The sequence below is a fragment of the Callorhinchus milii genome, unplaced genomic scaffold (assembly GCF_018977255.1).
Source record: "Callorhinchus milii isolate IMCB2004 unplaced genomic scaffold, IMCB_Cmil_1.0 Scaffold11, whole genome shotgun sequence".
Taxonomy (NCBI): Eukaryota; Metazoa; Chordata; class Chondrichthyes; order Chimaeriformes; family Callorhinchidae; genus Callorhinchus; species Callorhinchus milii.
In genome coordinates this window covers 8,448,535-8,464,470 of record NW_024704752.1, presented here as the reverse complement: position 1 = coordinate 8,464,470, position 15,936 = coordinate 8,448,535, and the positions used below count along the sequence as shown (strand labels likewise).

Here is a 15,936-nt window from a genome sequence, read left to right as displayed (position 1 = left end):
ATTGCAAGCTCTAACCGTCAAGTTCAGTGACCTTACCCGCAAGGGAAAATAACCCCTTATTGAGCTCGGGACGAGGAATATTATTTGTTGGAAATAGAACACTGTCCCATCTTAGGCATCCAGGATCAGCATCAATGCTGCCAGATCACAGTGAGGAAAGTAAAACACTTTCCAACAATGTGTTTCTATCTTAACCTCAGTCATTCCATCTCCCACACCAGACTTCCTGTGGCCCTTCTGAGTGAGACTTGTAAATCAAAGTGTTTGCCTACAAAATACACAGTTACAGTAAATGCTGTGAAGCACTATGAAACAGCCTCCGACACAAAAGGCGCAATATCAAATGTAAAAATTATTATTGTTATTGATCAATGGCATTTTTGTAATGTAAATCAATGAGTGGGGAGGAGTCAATCTCAAACTTAATTCAAGACTTTCAATCCCCAACGATGGAATTGAAAAGGCTGAAGGGTTTAAAATGTTTTTGGGGGAGGCAGAATAAATGATGCCTCACTTTGATGAAATTTTGAGTCGCAGCCAAGTTCTCATGAGTCTGAGTAATGCTCATGGCTCTGTAGGAGTTCTATTCGATGTCTCAATGCATATTTATGCTGTATAAACTCCTTTATTTTTGTTTTACTTAACAGCAAGCACAATGTGGTGACCATGCAGTGTCACATTATTCAGTGACAGCTCTCAGGAATAGAAAACAATTAATTGCTGTGTGGATGAAAAGGCTCCACAATACATTAGTTAGGATTAGGATTATATTCCTTGTGTTAAATAGAAGTTATTAAATCAACACCAATATGAATTATACAGTACGGTTCACCTAGGATAATAGCTTGGAGCACTGTATAAAGAGAATGGAGTTCCCCTTTAAAAGAAAGGTTTACTGTCAACCTCCTCTTCTCTCGGGTTTATTATATACGTGTCACATAAGAATCATTTTGCGCCTCTGTATCTTAGTTAAATAGCCCTGAGGGAATTCAGTTTATCAACTACTGGCCTGTTGGTTTCAGAAGTCAGTTTGTCTAAAAATTCTGTAAAAATATAAGATCACAAGAGATATAACCATTCAAGAAAGATCCCACTTTACATTTCTGATTTCACCCCCTATTTGCCCACCTGGTGTGATTAGAGGGTAATCTTACTTTGACCACGAGGCACCAAAGACAACCCAGGTAACATTGTCCACTTTATCTCTCCTCTCTACTGGGAGACCCTTTCATTCAGAGCCTCCCACGGTTGATGGGGATGAGATGAGGAACTGAGTGGACTCTCCCTTATACGTTCTCACTTGCCGCCCACCAATGCTCATTGTCTCAGCTCACATCTTAGTGCAGTACCAGAGGGTGCTGGCTGCCTGGGCACAAGTATCGACTTTTGGATAAGCTGGAGAAAGAAAGCTGGAGTTAAAAGAGTAGAATGTGTCTGAACCTGGCAGTGAGGACAGAGTGGAATACAGATTTTGTGATTGTGACACTGATCAGTCTCCACACCATAATAAAAGAAATGCTGGGTTCTCAAGTTCTATAATAATACTTGCATTTGATAGAGCGCATTACCACATCAAAACATCTCAAAGGGTTCCAAAGAGGTGAACAGGGCAGCCAATATGCACACAGTAATGTCACATAAGCCGTCATGCAGTGAATGACTATACTTTTTAAATTAGGGGATTGTTAGCCAGGCAGCAGGAGAAACTGCCTTCCTTTGTCAAATAATAGCATAGGGTGTTTCAATATTCATCTGCAGGGGCAGAAGGGATCTTGGTTAAACTTCTCCAACAATACAGTATTGCACCAGCACTACATTGGAGTGCCAGCTTGGGCCATGAGCTCAAAGTCCCAATATGGGGCTTGAACCCACAACCTTTGACTTGAAGATGAGCGTGCTACCAACAGAGCCAGGCTGACACCTGTTCTACAGGAGAAAGTTGAATATAAAAGCAGCATTGAGGAGTACAGTGATGGAAAAACCAGTCCTCTCTGGAGCTCGATATTCCTATTTGTCTGAAGTGTTAACAAAGCCTGTTAATGACAGGTGAGAAGAAAAATGAGCCATAAACATGAGGTGAAGCTCATTTCACCAATGTTTCAGGGTGCTTTTCAAGAACGGGGTTAGAGGCCAAGTAAAGGGGAGGGAATGGGTGGCAATAGGTACGTTTGAAGAGGTAAGGTTTTGAGCTGGGACTTAAAGACAGAAAGAGAGGGGGCTAGATAGAGGGGGTAGAGCAAGGGAGTTCCAGAGGTTAGGGAAATAGAACTGAAGATATGGGCACCGATGGGGGTGCAGAGGGCAGGGCATGCGCAGCAATCCCGCGCGGTTAGCTGAGCAGAGGAGGCAACCACGAGAGGAGGAATAAAGCACAAGATTGGAAAGATAAGGAGGTGCTAGGGTGCAGCTGGATTTGTAGGCATACTTTATGATCTTGAAATCGATCCATTGAAAAGTAGGGAGCCTGATGAGGATTGGGATGATGGGGAGCCTGATGAGGATTGGGATGATGGGGAGCTTGATGAGGTTTGGGATAATGGGAAGCTTGATGAGGATTGGGATGATGAGTGTGCAGAGCAGCGGATGTTTGGATGAGTTGAAGCTGTTGAACTGTGTAGCTATTCCCACAGGGTCAGTAATCTCAAAACTGTTTAACTTCTGATGTCTCACATTCTTGAGTGGGGAGCGGTATTAATCTTGCCGGGGAGGGGTTTAATCAGAGCGAGATTAATAATGAATCTGATGTCTTGGTGTATTGGAGCAAATCTGTGTTACAGGGGATGTAGTGTATAGCAGTGTTACAATAAAGGGTGTGGACACAATAAGAGAATTATAGAGAGGATGTGGAGTGTATCAGAAAGCATTGTATCAAAGGGTCTTGTGTATAAGTGTGTGGTGCATTTTCTTTCAGTGTTGCGTTGAGGGATAATAATACTTTAAAAGGCGGCTTGGATAAAGATGTACTGTTTACATATCTACATCTCCGCCCCCTGTACATTGGTGCCTATGTGTCAGCTGGAGCTATGGAGCATCAGCTATGTTTTGCTGAATCTCCTCTTGTTTTTCAGTCTATATATAGCAGGAAGCTGCTCATTTATGCTCCAAGTGCCTGACTATGGAGCAATGGTGAATAATCCCACCACAGTACATCCCCATCCGAGCCAGAGGGCTGGTCGCTTGTCCACAGAGAGCGAGGGTGAATTGGTGGGTGCTTTGGTGGCATCTCCAAACCTAACAGCTCAAATAGCGACACTGGCACAGGGCTGGCACCAAGTTGCTCAAAGTCCCTCAACCAGGCGGCGACCTGAGGTGTCAGGAGGTGGGAACAAAGTCAACTGAGGGAGAAACAAAAGGCAATCAAATAGTTAGGGAGAAATACAATTAAAACAGAAAATGTGCTGATCTTAGTCGATCTGTCCAGTTCAATGTCCCCATGAATTGTACCCACATGATTGGAAGAAAATACACAGCCTCAAGCCACGCTTTGACTTCCCAGGTTGTGGATTATTAAAATAGAATAACAACACTTTACTCCAAGGCCAAGGGGAGACTGAGCTGAGGAGCCACCGCTTCAATGTCACTCCTCCCCGCAGCACTGAGAGACAAGGACATCAATGCTGAACTGAAGCCGAACAGTTTTCTTGATATGAAAGAGAAATAAAGTTGAGGTTGGGGCGAGAGCTGAAGCTTTGGGAGTCAGTGACAGGAGAGCTTACACTGGGGGCGCCTGCACAGTGCTGACTGACTGAGTGAGTGAGTGAGTGAGTGAGTGTGTGTGTGAGTGAGGGAGTGTGTGAGTGTGAGTGAGTGAGTGAGTGCGTGAGTGTGAGTGAGTGAGTGTGTGAGTGAGGGAGTGTGTGTGAGTTTGAGTGTGTGTGTGAGTGTGTGAGTGAGTGAGTGAGTGAGTGAGTGAGTGAGGGAGTGTGTGAGTGTGAGTGAGTGCGTGAGTGTGAGTGAGTGAGTGTGTGTGTGTGTGTGAGTGAGTGAGTGAGTGTGTGAGTGAGTGAGTGATTGAGGGAGTGAGTGTGTGAGTGTGTGAGTGTGTGTGTGAGTGTGTGAGTGAGTGAGTGTGTGAGTGAGGGAGTGAGTGAGTGAGTGAGTGTGTGAGTGTGTGTGTGTGAGTGAGTGAGTGTGTGAGTGAGTGTGTGAGTGTGTGTGTGTGAGGGAGTGAGTGAGTGAGTGAGTGAGTGAGTGAGTGAGTGAGTGAGTGAGTGAGTGAGTGAGTTGCTGGGAATCCCTCGGGGCTGAGGTCCAACCTGTGGCTGTTTGATCGCTCTGATGGCGTGTGCGCGGCTCCGGTATATAAGGAGGCGCTGCGGGGACTGTGCACTGGAGACCGACACACACACAGCGAGTGCGACTGTGACTCACACCGACCCGCACCTCTCCAGCCTCGGCCCGGCCCCCGGGGTAAGTGATCCACCGTCAGGGGCGGGTGTGGGCGGTGTGTGCCCTTTGCTGGTGGGTCCCGGAGCTGAAGGCTGATCAGTTGCTGCCGTCTCTGCTGATCAGTCACCGGATGGTCGAATGAATGATGAATGAATGAATGAATGAATGAATGAATGAATGAATGAATGAATGACTGCGCGGATCTGTGTGTAACTGTGACCCGGTGTCCGGCCCCGGGACTCGCCTCCTTCTGGGGATCAGTGGCCGCTGCTGTTTGCTCTGATCACAATGTGGGCGACTGGCACAGGTCACAAGTCGCCCGGACAGGTTTGCAAGCCCCGGGCAGTGGGAGCTGCATCGACCTGATTCACTGACATCGATTGCAAACCACTTGAAACGAAGGCTGAAGGTTTGATTTCACGCTCTCAGTCCGATTGGAAAAGCTTTTTGAATGAGTTTAATGATCTGCGATTAATTCACACGGAGAGAACTCGCAACTCGGTTTAAGCCGAATAGACAGATGTGTTTTTATTGTACAGCGTTGGGACAAACAAACAAACCCTCGACATTCAGAATGAACAGAAATACATCATTTCTGTTCTGATGTCAGTGAGACTTTGCTCGTGTCGGACTGTGGCTTTGCTCGGGTTGTGGTGTAAAGGACTTCATTGAGAAACGACTGTTCCTCCAGTTCTGCGGGAAAGCAGTTCGGGAGCGACTGAAGAGTGTTCCACATTTTCTGGCGTTCTTCAATTTTAAGACTATGATTTTAAGCATAAGATCAGGTGGAATGTTGAGACGGGGATGGAAACCTTAGCTGTTTTTTTCCCCTCCTCTACCCCCGGGACACTCAGGTTAACTTAATGCCCACAACCACAACACTGCAGAATAGGTCATCAAACTTAGTAGGTTGTTTAGCAATAGCAGTTTGGTTTGTCTACAGAAACACAGTGGCTGCATTTCAGCTTTGGGACTTCTCAGCGATGTGATAACGATCTGTATCAAATTCAAGAAATATTACATTACGAGTTTCCTGGTCGTGTGTGGCTCAGTTCCACATTGGGATCATGGCCTTACCAATAGAGAGAACAGAGGAACACTGCACGTGAGATTCCCCCTTTGGAAAGGGATCTCAGAGTTCCTTAGAGAGTTCCTTAGAGAGTTCCCAGTCATAGGATAAATCTCCTTAAGTCATTGGATGTGTGGGTGTTGGGTGAAGTCCTCATTAGGCTCCCTCCTCTCCTTCACTCTTTGGTCTCAGCAAAGCAGTAACAGATGGTGGGAGCTGAGGCTTATTGTTAAGATATCAGTTTTCCAGGGATCTGCAATTACAGGCTATGTGACAATTGAGTATTCTCTGGCAAACACAAAGCTTTTGTACTCGAAGTCTGCCCCCTTGCACTTTCAGTACACAGAGATCAGTGGGGTGGGTGAGCCTTGCATAATGTTCTTCTCCTGACGAATGGAGAGATGTTGAGCTGAATTGCTTTGATCCACCACCACTAGTCCATCTGTTAATTTAATATAGTGGTTTAATACAGAGCCGGTAGTTTCTCAGTCTATTTTGCTTCATTTTACTTGGGACAGTAAACACACAAAGTGTACCTACAGAGGAGACTGAAGGCTCTTTATAAATGTGGTCCTGGTGATGAAAATCTCTCTCCTAAAAGTGGCCCCTGTGGGAACTATCCTTTTGGGAAAGGGTCCTGTGGGAACTTATCCTTTTGGGAAAGGGTCCTGAAAGGGTCCTGATTTGGGGAGATTTTGCAGCTACAGTTAAGCAGCCCCAGAAAGAACAAGAAGGGTATCAAGCAGAATGGGACTTTATTCATAAAGTGATCTGGGCAGAGGGCTAGGTAGAGGTCAGGTGATGGAATGGCATTCAAGTCAGGGAGAAAAGAGAACCAGAGCGAGAAATATCTTATGCTTGAAACCTAGGAGAAAAGAAAAGTGGAAGAAATTATAGGCAAGAGAAGGAATCTCACATTTGGCTTTGTCCCAGTTTCAGGGAGCAAAATGGAAGCTGGAAGTTAATTCTGCCAGGAATAGAAAATAGATATTTAACAACATTCTTTCAAAGTTCACAAAGTTTTCAACTTTAGCGTTTTTATAATTTTTGTTCAGTAACTTTTCATCATTTTTGTGAGGTTTTGTGGAGTTCTGAAACATCCAAAGTATTAATCCAGTCATGCAGGCAATGTAGCCTGAAATCACTTGTGTCTCACCTCTTCTTCAACAGTCACTTTTGGGAGACTCCAGTTCTCCATGTCTCTGGGCTTCCCATTCATGGCCTTCGGAGCTAGGAATCCGCACTGTTCCCTCCCCTTGGCCTGTCCAGCGAGAAAATGTGTGGGATTGTTATAAACAGAACATCTTATCTGTGTATCTAGAAAGCAAGTGAAAAATAATAACTGAATAGTGATATTGGCCATTCAGTTTTTATATCAATGGGTGAAATGCCTGACTTGGCAACTGACCTGCTGGTTGCAGCAGTCTGCATTGCATCCGTTTAGAGCATTTGAAAACAATACTGTATCTGGATGGTTGAAAAGCTGCATTAACTTGCCTTCCTCACTCACATGCTGAACAACTTGCTGTGAATTTCCAGCGCTTATTTTTTCCAGTTGCTGCCCTTGTTTCATGCTTTGTTAGACACAGTTGCCTCAGTTTTCCCTTGAGATCCTGTTTGTCCCAGTCAGTCTCTCCTCCTGTTTCCCATTCAGTCTTTGTCAGAGCCATGTGGTAAAGGAGTCCTGTGATTACTTTGTGTTTCAGGCGCTCTCCGGACACTAACATGCAGGAGATGCTGTGGACCTTGTTGGTCACATCCCTTTGTTTCACCACTACAAGAGTGCAAGCCGCTTGTGCTAAACCAGAGGTGCAAAAGGATTTCAACTTTCTTGAGGTTGGTGAGATTGATGAATTAAGTATATATTTCACAAATATATTCTGCAAAGCGTTTTGAGATGTCTCAACGACGTGATAAGACGCTATATCAAATGCAAAGATTATTATTATGTATAATTACTTGACTTCACCAATTTCCCTTCTGAAAGGCCCATTCCACAGTCACTGAATAGTACAAAGAGTTATCAGGCCACCCTGTTTTCTCGGATGGTCTCTAGGTTTGTTTTAATATTGACACGTCTAGATGAAGAGACAAGGACCACAGTGTGGGACACCATCAGGTGAGGAGAAGAGGTTAGGTAAATTAAGTTAGTTGATGCTAAGTATTAAAACTTGGGTGTAGGTGGAAATTAATGAGCTTCCACAGTCCTGAAGTTAAGAACATAAGAAATGCCAGACAAAAAAAGACCAAGGCCAATCCAGTTTGCTTTCCACCTTCCAGGCCGTCGCACTCACATATGTCCCAAACTACTTATGGACCATATCCCATAATGTTATTTCCTAAAAGAAAAATGTCTAATCTGTGTTTGAAAGAATCAACACTTCCTGCTTCAGCCTTCTCCCTAGGGAATCTGTTCCACGGGTTCACTATTCGCTCACTGAAATAGCGTTTGTGTAGATTTGTTCTGAATTTCCATCCCTTCAATCACAGGCCGTGTCCTCTGGTTTTACTACTCTGGACAAGTCAAAACAGCATGTCATGATCTATATTATTTAGCTCCTTTAGAATCTAAAACACAACAATCATGCTGTGGAAGAATTCATTGGAGCTGCAAAAACGCAGAGAGGAGGATGAGTGTGTAGGGCAATATATTTAGAGTTTAAGTTAAAAAAATTGCTCAGAGGAGCTTAAGGAGCCTGTTTGAAATGAATTATGATGCCCTGAATCATCTCACAGTTCAGAGCTAAGTTAATCAACTTATTCAGGGTGACCTTAGCCCTGGTGAGCTGGAATGAACAGCACCTGCCAGAATGAGAATGAGTCTATTTACTTCGACTCACTTGAATTCTAGAGCCTTACAGTGTCTTCGTTCTAAATGGTAGCACGAGACTCAGCAGCTATTTTACGGGAAGTGGATAGGGTATTACCCTGGCTCACATGATAACACTCTTGCTACCAAACTGCTCTTGCTTAGTTTATTTGTGGAGTCCTGTAGCTCAGTGGTTAGAGCGCTTGCCTTGCAAGCGAGACACCTGGGTTCAATTCCAGGCCGGGCGAAACCTTGGGCAAGTTTCTTTACTCCACACGCCTAATAATAATCCCTCCAAAAAACAAAACAATAATAAATTGGTCATTTTCAATCCACGACTGTTTGTGGGACATTGCTGTGCGCAATTGGCTACCGCGTTTCACCCACAAATTACAGTCAATTTGCTTTACAGCATATTCACTGAAGCGCTTTGAGATATCTAGAAGATGTGAAAAGCCCTAAATCAAATGCAAGGATTATTATTATTATTTCACTATTCTTCTCCTCTGGGCTTTATTCTGAAATGGGGCTTCACTAAAAGCTTCTAAATAGGTGTTTGATTTTGAATGACCCATGCACTGACACGCGGTTAATTATATGTGTTATTTTATGCCACAGTACTTGGGAACATGGTTTGAAATTCAACGATCATCAAATGTGGACTTTGAGAATGGCAAATGTATTGCTACAACTTATAGCAGGAAATCACCTGTGGCTTTAGGAGTTCGCTGGCAGGAGCTTGTGTAAGTATTTGATAAATGGCAATGAGAAAGAATTGTTTGTCCATAGGGATCAAATGTAAAAGAGAATATTACTGTCCAATATAAGTTCTGTGTTACTTTGAAAATCTATAGACCTTATTGAAAGAGAACATGTTAAATCAAAGCACTTTGGGACATCCTTCTGAAGTGAAAGCCACTATAAAAAGGAATTTGTTGTTTTTGTTAAACCAAGGTCCCATCTGTCTGTTCAGGGTAGATATTAAGCATCCCATAACATTGTTAGAAAAGAGGAGAAAGTTTTTCTGGAAATCCTGGCCAACAATCCTCTTGATGATTTGATCATTTATGTTAGTGGGACCCTGCTGTGGAAAAATAGCTGTCACATTTGCCTATAAAAACATTCACTATAATTGACAGTAATTATGGAGAAGCACTTTTTAATATGATGAACCATTATAAAAATACATGTTATTTCTTTTCTTCTCTGTCAATCTATATATTCACAGGCGTTGGAAGTGTAAAAAGTTTATAATAGGAAAACATGGCAAGTTTGGTAAACTTACTGACCAGAGGAGAATATGCCCACAGTTCTGAGTTACTTGTGGTAGAAAGAGATAGACTCGCATTAATGAGACACCACAACACATCCTATTGCATTCTGTAATTCTTTACACACAAAAAAAGTACATTGTGTAAGAAGTGATACCAGAACTCGAATTGCAGAATTGTAACATAAAATAGAACGGTTGAAGGCACCTGAACCTTTATTGAGTAAATGTGAAATTCCACTGGTTTGTAAAGTTACTGACCTTGGAGACATGCACTTGGGATTTCTCCATTATAATTGTAAGTTGGTAACTTTACTGACCAGCAGAATTTCTGATCCCTGGTATTAACTTTATAGGATATAAGGACTATGCGAGCCAGAGACTTCTTAATTAAACAAAAAATTATATGAAACTATGACCTACCAGTCATGTGCAAGTGAAAAAATGATCATGAAATGCAAAATGCAGGCACATAGAGAATGTTTTTAGGGAACACTGTTATGTTTGCTATGGTAGGAATGTAGTTGTTGAAGCTAGTATTGCCCTTAGGTAGTCTTGAAAAGCCTGCCTTAGAGGAAAAGTGAGAAGCTTCAGATGTTCATTTGGTCCAGGGATTTGTTTCAAGGTCATGGTTGTTTGCCTGAAGAATCAAATCTTTAGGGAATACACAAGTAGTAATTGAACCATGCAAGAAGGTACCATTTTTCCTGAAAGATAAAGATCGAAATAGAACTGCTGCACATGGGAATAACTTAGCGTGATCATAAAAGCGGGTGAGCTCTCTGAACAATTCAGCTCCTCAATGAGTGTGCACAAACCAAATGGACAGACAACATGTGTTCCTTGCTCTGCGTAAACCGAAAAATGCTAAACAACAACAACTTGGATTTATATACGGCATCTCAGAGCGCTTAAAGCAGTCACCATGTTACAAATAACCTATACAAGAAAAAATTCTCAGTTCTACAGTTCAAGCTTTTCAATTCGTATTCAATCCAGTGGATTTTTGGTAACTTTCAGAGCACCCTTTAGAAGGTCAATATTCTGCCAACCAGTTACATTCCTAGTGCATCTAAAGTTTAACATGCATCATTCACTCAGTATTGACTCACCGATTTTTCAAAATATCAGTTAATTTGCTATAACTTTACACTGGGATTTCCTATCATAAAATTTTAGAGAACTGAGGTCCCAAAATCTTTTGGTTCTAGTCTTAAAACCTTTGTTTTCAAATTTATTATTGCAGGGAATTTCAGAAAATTCCCAAGTGATCAGTGTGACTTTGTTGACCAAGTGTCTCCCCAGAGTCAGGTTAGTCCCAGGGAAATTCCACTTATTTCCTCCTCTCTGAGGAGGAGATTTGAAGATATTTCTAGATATAGTATTCATTTTATCAACCTTGAGGGGATGAAGGCCTGAATGATCCCATTAGTTCCCAAGTCCAGTCATGTTCTACACACCGACACTGCTACCCCACCTTGGAATATGTATCTGATGGCTTCTTGTTAGGCAGCAGCACCTGTCTGAGACTAGAAAATGTGAAAGAAACAGTACCAGAATTTTACTCCTGTTTTCTTGTCTTTTATCCAGAGATAAAAAGGTGAAGTCACACGACGCAGAGCTATATCCGACCTCTACAAAGGAGCCAGCTAAACTTTTCTACAGTTCTAGTACGTACATGAAGAATTGGCGTGGCACATAAGAATTCTTGTTACTCCTGCTGCTATAGAACTAGATAAATATTTTGTCAGTGAGTTTGAGATTTTTGGTCATTATCAATTTCAAGTAAAAAGAGTGAGCGCAGTAGTCTCATTACTCATTACTGCACTCACCTTATTATTATGAAGGGGGTGATAATCCCTTCAAAATATATAAATAAATAATTTGGTCATTCAATCCACGACTGTTTGAGGGACGCTATGCGCAATTGGCTACTGCATTTCGCCCACAAAATACACAGTTTGAAGTGCTTTGAGACGTCTAGAAGACATGAAAAGCGCAATATCTAATGCAAGGATTGTTATTATTATCTATAGTATATTCTGTGAAGAGCTTTTAGATATCTCAGCGGGAGTCCTGTAGCTCAGTGGTTAGAGCACTCGCTTTGCAAGTGAGAGACCTGAGTTCAATTCCAGGCAGGGCGAAACCTTGGGCAAGTTTCCTTACTCCACACGCCTAATAATAATCCCTCCAAAACCAAAAGTAATAATAAAATTGGTCATTTTCAATCTACGACTGTTTGTAGGACATTGCTGTGCTCAATAGGCTGCCGCGTTGGTCCACAAATATACAGTCAATTCACTTTACAGTGTGTTCTGTGAAGCGCTTTGGGACGTCCTCCCGATGTGAAAAGCGCTATATCAAATGCAAGAATTATTATTATTATTATGATAAGGCACTATAACAAATGCAAGGATTACTATCATTATCTTCCTGGTAATTTTGTCTAGCTTTTGATTCTACTCTGTGTAATGAAACAGTTCTTGGTGTCTTGAAATTGCCCTTCTCCTATACCTGTATCCTTTGGTCTTGCTATCTTGATATATCAGAATATTAATTTGGGTTTACTTTCTGTAACCTGTTAAGCATATTATATACATCTACAAGGTCCTCTCAGAGACAATTCTTTTCAAGGCAAAATAATCTATCTAATTTAATCATTCCTGATAACTCATCTCTCTATTTTCGAGCTACCAGCCCAGAAAGGGAAGACTGAGGTAGATCAGAAGTTTTATACTGCTGAGGTTTTGGGAACAAATGCACCTTGATTTAAAAACAGTGAGGATGCAAGGAGTGGGGTAAAACATATAAGAAAGTATATTTCATACATGTTCCTCTGGCTCCGGTATGCTCCATATCCCCTGCCCTACCATCGGTGGCCGGGCTTTCAGCCTCTCAGCCCCTAGGCTCTGGAACTCCATCCCCCAGTGCCTTTGCCTTGCTTCCTCCCTTTCCTCCTTCAAGGCCGGTCTCAAGATCTTTCTCTTCAACCGTGCCTTCAGCTCCCCTCTCGACACTCTACCCCCTCCTCGCTCCCTCCCTTCCCTCACCCTGACCATTTCCCCCCTGCTCGGGTCCCAACCCGACTGTTCAGTGCCTTGGGACGTCCTCCCGACGTGAAAGGCATTCTATAAACGGAATCATGTTGTTGTTAGAGGATTGGAGAACCTAGATAGAAACGTTCAAAGGAATTATGACCATAACTGGAAAAATTACTAAGAAAGACCAGAATGTTTGCAATGGAGAGAGAGTATGTTTGAAAACTAGAGTAATATTCCATGTTTGAAATGGAACTATTGCTATATAACAAATTAAATTGTTGGCAAATAACGTTTTCTTTTATTTTTAATCCACATACAGCATCACCTTTCAAACCATCCTTTGAAGGTATGTATTAGAATTATCCATGTATAAATAATAAATTGCTTAATATACCAATGAGCTTGTTAAAACTTCTTATAAAATGTAAGAGGTTTTTACAATTCACTGTAATATGCATAATATGTCTTATTTCTTAGTAAGTCCTTTCATTTGGCGACTGGTATGAATTACTAAATGAAAATCAATTAGCAGAATCACTCAATGCGCACTCCAAAGATGGAGCAGGTTCTCCTGACATGAAAGGTGCTATATAAATGCAAGTTGTTGTTCTCTTAAAGAACATGGACCATTCTACCAACTTTCAATGATTACTCAATATAATCGTTAAACTTTTGCGGTAACTATAAAATGTTGTGGTATGTGTTAAAAGTTGTGGTTTCCGCAATAAAATCACCACCTACTGTTTTCCTACAGTCTTAATAATGAGGCTGAAATAAAAATATCTAGATAGATTAAATTAACTTTGTTGACTGTTTAGTTAATGGACAGTGTTTTGTTCCACATTTGATGTCTGTATTTTATTATTTTTCCTGATCAAGATTTTCCGTATTGGGTATTATCCACCGACTATAAGAACTATTCTTTGGTGTATTCCTGCTTTGTGAACCTCGGAATTTTTAGCACACAATCAGATCATTACTGGATTTTCTCAAGACAAATGCATCTTCCTGAAAATACCACTAATCAACTGCATGAAATCCTGGCTTCATATAACATTGCCACCAAGAATATAGCTACAGTCGATCACGAGGATTGCTCATCTTTTATCTAGGAGGGGGTGACATTTTTCAGCAAAATCAGCAGTTTAAACCTGTATTGAATTCAGCTGATTTCTAGTTTATTTTGTTGTACTTTGCAACTGAATTAGTAGAAATGGGATTATATCGCATATTTGGAGATGCTAAAATATGAATCCAGTGAGATTTTTGTTTTAACCAATAGTCCCAAACTGAACACCTGCAAAACACAGCTGCCGATTAACCACATTGGCCACTGCACGCAAACCAGCATATCATGAAACCCTGGTGGTGCAGCAATGCCTCAAAGAGCATGATTCAAAGCAAGAGGCTTTTTTTCCCATGTTATAACTAATTTGGATCAGCTCCTTTCTCTCGCTATCAAAATATGGTGTAAATAGAATAACTGACTCAGGATATACATGAAACTAATGATTTCAGGCTCCACAAATCATCTCAGCATTTTCGACTCAGTTCAGACGTTTTGATGTCATTCTGTGAGATGTGTTGTCCACAGTTGATTATTCTCTCATCTCTATTTGCTTCAACACAAGTGTACTGTAGCTTGAATCTACATCAGTAAAGGGGCGTGCTGCAAGCTGTCATTTTGCTTTGTGTATTACCACACTGCTAGAAAATCTGTACCAATGTTGTTATTTTCAGCAACCAAAATATAAAATTAAACTGGTATTTATGTTCTGATAAGCTGTACTTGTTTCTGATGATCCTGACAATTATTGCATGCACAAATTCATTTTTTGCACTCACAAAATGCACAGTCAATACACTTAACAGTATATCCTGTGAAGCACTTTGAGACATCTTGATGATGTAATAAGATGCTATATCAAATGCAAGTATTGTTATATAAATTCATGTTCAGCCAATTTTACTCAGACTGAACAAGATATTCCAATTCTAAAACAAGTTACTATATCCTCGAATCATATAATCTAGACTAGAAAGAAACATAACAGGAGCTCAAATGATTCAAGTTCACTGCTGCGTGTGAATGAGCAGAATGGGAAGGTTCCAGATTATGCTGTGTTTTCTTATCTCTGTCCTTGTTGTAGCAGAAGGATCACAATCGGCCTCTGTTCCCATGGTGGGCAATAAACAGCAGTAGTTTCTGCTTCTTAATGCCGTTATGTGACCCCTGTGTGGAAGATTATTGGATGAGAGCAATATTGGGCTGGCCCATGATGCCCATTATCACTAACTAACAACACTCACATACACATGAATAATAGTTCTTGGTTGAAGCAGTGGAGGGCATTCAACATGCATGGACCTATACACCAACATTAGTTCATGCCTTCTGGATGAAAAGGAAAACATTATTATCTTGCTAATAAATGTTAAACAGGGATGAAAACAGAAGCTGCTGGGAACACATAGGCAGCATCTATGGAGAGAGGGGTCATTGACCTTTCGTCAGAACTGCTAATGAATGTTAAACAGCGAGTTCCTGGTACCTTTTATCCACCTACTGAAGGCTCAAACAACAATGTTGTTGTTAAACCTGGGATTCAAATAACCAACCAGTAGTCACTATCCTCTTGGCATTGGAGGTAAGCAGGATCTCTTTGGAGCTCAGCTAACACCAAGGTGATGTTCTTGGCAATGGAATATCAGAATTGAGTTAATAATGTGTAGTTTCAATAGGCTGGTTACTGCTGCAGGCAGGTCCACAGTATTCCAAGGCACTGTTGATGTCTGACTAGCAAGCCTGGTTCGTCGTCAGGACTTTCAGAGGCAGACCAGACACTGGGGGCAGGGATTCTTCCCACTGAGCTTCTGATAGCACTGCAAGCCAGCAGGAAGCTTGCCAGCCAGGGCTAGGCAGTTTTAGCTGATTAAACTCCAGCATACTCTGGGTTCTCGATAACCTTGGCTCCCACCCTACCCCTCCTGAGAGAGAGTGTGCAATCCAATCCAGACACAGGGAAATTTATATGCTTAGGTAGCATACATATGTGAACTTTTAGTCTAGTTTGGGTATTTGTCAGATACCCAGCTGACCATTAGCCAATGTTGAAATTGTTAATAAGAATTGGAAAATGGCTTGCTCACTGGAAGCTTAGGCAGTTTGGAGTGATTTGAAATTCAATTGATCCATTTCAATTCTACAGAATGGAATGAATGAGAAGGAGCTATGTCCAATCGGATTCTATTCAACAGGAATGAATGGAGATCGATTTGATCCACTTGGATTCTGTAGAACAGGAAAAGGTTTGGAACATTGTAAACCTACACAGTGGGAGTGTTTGGGAAGGGATTT

General features: G+C 41.7%; 1 protein-coding gene across 1 annotated transcript; it reads left to right on the top strand.

Moving 5' to 3' along the window:
- The first annotated feature begins 4,219 nt into the window (after positions 1 to 4,219).
- Positions 4,220 to 14,316, top strand: LOC103181077 (apolipoprotein D-like). The gene is made up of 6 exons (XM_007897333.2): positions 4,220 to 4,410; positions 7,165 to 7,294; positions 8,886 to 9,010; positions 11,128 to 11,207; positions 12,898 to 12,924; positions 13,458 to 14,316. The coding sequence occupies exons 2-6, from the start codon at positions 7,184 to 7,186 to the stop codon at positions 13,688 to 13,690; spliced, it is 576 nt and encodes a 191-aa protein (XP_007895524.1). The 5' UTR covers positions 4,220 to 4,410; positions 7,165 to 7,183; the 3' UTR covers positions 13,691 to 14,316.
- Positions 14,317 to 15,936: the final 1,620 nt, after the last annotated feature.